Source organism: Protobothrops mucrosquamatus, unplaced genomic scaffold (assembly GCF_001527695.2).
Source record: "Protobothrops mucrosquamatus isolate PMUCROS unplaced genomic scaffold, P.Mucros_1.0 scaffold4762, whole genome shotgun sequence".
In the NCBI taxonomy this organism is placed as follows: domain Eukaryota; kingdom Metazoa; phylum Chordata; class Lepidosauria; order Squamata; family Viperidae; genus Protobothrops; species Protobothrops mucrosquamatus.
Window position 1 is genome coordinate 51,524 of NW_015390654.1, and position 4,531 is coordinate 56,054.

General features: G+C 58.4%; 1 protein-coding gene across 1 annotated transcript in view; it reads right to left on the reverse strand.

Moving 5' to 3' along the window:
- Positions 1–2,416, reverse strand: part of TBX1 (T-box 1) — a 32,448-nt gene extending 30,032 nt beyond the window's left edge. The window contains exons 1-2 of the mRNA XM_015828648.1: positions 2,143–2,416; positions 1,803–1,992 (exon numbers count right to left, since the gene is read on the reverse strand). Of these exons, the coding sequence (XP_015684134.1) occupies positions 1,803–1,992; positions 2,143–2,416 (464 nt within the window). The remainder of the gene's footprint in view (positions 1–1,802; positions 1,993–2,142) is intronic.
- Positions 2,417–4,531: the final 2,115 nt, after the last annotated feature.

Here is a 4,531-nt window from a genome sequence, read left to right on the forward strand (position 1 = left end):
CAGAATGATTTTGCTGGGGAGCTTTGCGCGGCTAAGAACTGGAGCGGCCCAGTCAATTGGGGACAATTCCATTCGGTCAAACCATCTGCGCTCCGACACTTTCAATGAAGCTCTATCCGAGGAAGGAAGGAAGGAAGGAAGGAAGGAAGGAAGGAAGGAAGGAAGGAAGGAAGGAAGGAAGGAAGGAAGGAAGGAAGGAAGGAAGGAAGGAAGGAAAGAAATAATCCCTCGAAATAATAGAAAATACTCGTAGCTCGGGTTTTAGATGTTGGCTGTGGTTTGTCCTCCAAGCTTGTTTTAATATGATATTATTAAAACAAGCTCGGAGAACAAACCACTGGGGTCCCTTCTTCAGATGCCTAAAGGGTTGGGTTTGATTATGTGGCATCAACTTGTTGAGTCTTAGTGATCACATAGATTTTATACTGATGTATAGGAAGGAAGGAAGGAAGGAAAACAGAGAAAGAAAGAAAGAAAGAAAGAAAGAAAGAAAGAAAGAAAGAAAGAAAGAAAGAAAGAAAAAGAAAGAAAGAAAGAAAGAAAGAAAGCAAGCAGGGCACTAGGAAAGAATGGAGGGAGGGAGACCTGGCAGAAGGAAGGAAGGAAGGAAGATGGGAAACCGAGTCTAAAATCCTGAGCACCCTTGAACTTCAGAGCATTCAGACAGCCCTGCTTCCACCCCCTCCCTCACAGAATAAACCACACACGAAAATGTGCACTCGTGGGTTTGAAAGCACACACACGCCCTACCCCTTTCCCAAGGCCGTCCCTCTAGATGTGCCCAGAGGCAGCTCCCATCATCCCCAGCCAGAGGGAAGGAAAAGGGCGACACGCAAGTACACAAGGAGGCGGGAGGCGGTGGACACCGGCGAGTTAGGAGGACTAAAAACAGGTTTTTGAAACCGGAGGTTCCGGAGATCTTTCCCCTACCCTTAATGAACTGATCACTTATCGCCAGGAGCTAATTATTCCTCTTCTGATTACCGACCCCGGCTTGGGTTACGTTTTTTCATTTCCTGCAACCTCTGCAGACGCGCCTTCGATCCATCGGGCCAAAACCCAGCCAAGAGTTTGCAGGGGGAGGGGGGGGTGTCTAAAAGATGGGTTTTTTTGCCCCAGCTTGTAACCTACCCTTAGAGCCAGGCCGAATTTAAAGAAAAGAAAAAGTGGGCTTTAGGAAGAGAAAAGTAGACATAGGCTGAGCCGTAGGGAAACCAATAGGAGAGGCCTAAGGAGGTGGAAAAAGCGAGCGAGGTCGGGCACCGGCTAGCTAGGAATTAACTTTTCAGTGTTCCCTTGCGTTAATAAAATCACAATCGGTGTGTGTGTGTGTGTCTGTGGGTTTCCAGCCATTCTTCACAGACGGTCGGCTGCACTTCGGCCCCCCCCCGCGCCGCTTTGTTCGCGTAAAACCCGCGGAGGATTAAACTGTAAGACAAACTCCACCAAGCATTCGGCATCCACAAAACGCCTCCCGATCCAAAACAGTTCCCGGCACTTTTCCCGCAGCAAAGCAACGGCGCCCCTCCCTCCAGACTTTTCCGCCTTCCCAATTCCTGGGAAAGACGCGCAAAGTCGGCCGAGTCCTCGCCAAAGACCACGCGCAAGGCGGGCACCCGGGCTGCGCCAAAAGAAGGCGCACAGGAGGCGCAGCGGGGCCTGGAAAAAGCGCAAGGAGGGGAAGCCGCTGGAGTCCGAGTGTCACCCCCCAACGCATGGGAAGTAGAGTTCCTCTCCCCCTCCCCACAAACCCACAGCCCACCCCACGCAACTGTTTTAGGGACCCGCCGGGCCTTACTAACCTGCCGGCCTTGGTGACGATCATCTCGGTGCCCAGTTGGTTGAATTCGTCCCAGAGCGCTTTCATCTCCAACTGGACGCTGACGTTGGCCACCTTGGGGTTCTTCTTGACCGGAGCCTTGGTTGAAGCCGGGCCCGATCCTCCGGAGCCGGACCCCGATCCGCTGCTTCCTCCTCCTCCTCCCCCTCCTCCTCCACCGCCTCCTCCTCCTCCTCCTCCTCCTCCTCCTCCACCGGCGCCGCCACCGCCGCCTCCTTCGGGAGCCTCGGAGCCCCCCGGAGGAGCTGGGTTGTTGCCCCCCGCTCCGGGCGCGAAGGAGTAGCCGCCGTGCTGCGCTTGGCCGTGGTGGTGGTGGGGTGGCTGGTGGTGCTGGTGCTGCTGCTGCTGGGCCGGCGGGTGGTGAGGCGGCGGCTGGGCCGAGCAGGGCTCGTAGTGCGGCGGCGGCGGCTCATGCTGGCCGTAGGTCTCTCCAGCCGGGGAGGGCGGGAGGTGGGGGTAGCCCGCCGCGGCGGCCGCGGCCGAGTTGAAGCTGCTCAGGCTGTTGGCGGTGAAAGCTGCAACATCGCAAAAGTGGGAGAGCTGCGTGAGCCACGGGCTGGAGACGGCTGAGATCATTCCAGGCAGGAGGCGAGGAAGAGCGAGAGGGAGAGAGAGGGGGAGAAAGAGAGAGAGTGTGTCAGGAGAGGAGGAGGAGGAGGAAGAGGAGGAGGAGGAGGAGGAGGAAGAGAAGGAGGAGGGCGGAGAGGGCACCCAAGCGCCGCCGGCCGGCCTGGCTCCCTCGCCTGCCCGCCCTGCCTTCCCTCCCTCCCTCCCTCTCGCTGGGCTCTGGGCCGCCCCGTCGCGGCCCGCCTCCACTTATAGCACCCCGAACAGCCAGCCAGCCACTCCGCCGGCCGGCCAGCGGCGTGCGCGCCCTCAGAAGGGCGCCCGGAACGCGCCTCCCTGGCGGCTGCCTCCTCCTGCGCTCCTGCGCGCTTTTGCGCTCGGCCAAGTTCGAGCCGGAGCGCGCACGCTCCAGCCGCGCGCGCTCCACCTTTTCCCCCCCCACACCCCACCCCCTTCCTCCTCCTCCTCCTCCTCCTCCTCCTCCTCCTCCTCCTCCTCCTTTCTCCCCCGCCCCCTTAGAGACCCAGGCTTCGGGCTCCAGTTAAGGGGAGGTCTTGCCCTTCCCCGCGTCCAACTGGGCGCTCTTTCTCCCCGGAGCGGGGCCAAGTCAACCCGTGCGCGCAAAGCCAGGCTTGGCTTTGCCGGCTGCTTCTCCCCTTCTCCGCCCAGCCGGGGTTCATGCCAGCCCGAGGGCGCGCTCCTCCCGCTTCCAGGGCGCGTTCCCAGCTGGGAGGGGAAGGGGAAGGGCGCGGCGCGGCGCCGCGCTTTCTTGCCTCTTCCAGGGCGCGCGCACCGCGGCTCTTTCTTGGCTCGCCTCCTTCCCTCCGAGAGGCAGCCAGGCGCTTCTTCTCCGCCCCTCTCCTCTCCTTTCTCTCGGCCTCCCCAGCCTGGAGGGGAGCAGGCCAGGAGGCAGCCGACAATATGCTCGCCGCCGCCGGCGGGCGAGGCTGGTTGCTTCCCCCCCCCCCCCTCTAACCTTGTTCGCCTCTCTTTCTCCCGGCTTGGCTGCGAGGCTGCCTCGCCGGGTGTCCCCGAGGCCGCCGCCGCCAAACCGGTTCTATTTGGATTTTAGCTTCCCTTCTCTCCTTCCTCTGAGATAAGGCGGAGGAGGAGGGAAGGGGTTAACCACCTTTGCAGGTAACAACACACCCCCCCTCCCGGAATGTTTGACGAGGAGAGCAATCCGGTCTCGGGCCAAAAAGAAAAGGAGGAGGGGGGCTGACTTCTAATATCGGAAGGGGGGCGCCAATCCCACAACCTCCCCCCTTCCGACTGGCCTTGTCCAGGTCCTCTCCATGGGCCCCCCAACTCTAACCCTGCCCGGTTGGGCCGAGGGCTAGAGACCAGGAGAAAGGGGACTGACCGGATCCAGAGGGAGCCTCGTTCTGAAGATTTCTCCAGCCCGACGCGTGTTAAGCTCCGGGTCAATCTATCGGGGCGCCCCGAGTCTCGGAATCGGGGGCGAAAAGCCTCCCCCTTGGAAAGCCGAAAACCCCATCAATTAGGAAGGAATTTTTTAATGGGGCTTATACTCGTTGTGGAGCGTGGGGGGGGGGAGAAAAACAACTTTGAGTTCGCCTTTGGAAATTTGCGGCCGGGGGAGAAGGCGCGATCCATTCTCCGTTTTATTTTAATGTCAAATGCCTTTGAAAGACAAGGGCGGGCGGGGGAGTCAAGCGTTTTTTCCATACATCCCTCCGACGCCTCTCGCCTTGGGGGGTGGGGTGGGGTGGGGTGGGGGTGGGGGGGTCTCGTGCAATAATTTCCTACCGCGGTTTCCCCTGGAAAGCCCTTGGAAACCCGCTGGCGAGAGACTTGGCTTTTCAAGGCCGTTCGTGCCAGGGCTCCGGCGGCCTCGGGGGCGCCATAATTTTCGGTTCTTCCCGCGATTAAACTCTCGGATACCGTCGCTATTTATTATGCGAGAGAATAAGGGCGACGGCTTTTAATTTTTTTAATATATTGATTGTGTGCCATCAAGTGGTTGTCGACTTTTAGGAGTATTTTTAAGAGTATATATAGTAATTTAGATAGATAGATAGATAGATAGATAGATAGATAGATAGATAGATAGATAGATAGATAGATAGATAGATAGATAGATAGATAGATAGATAGATAGAT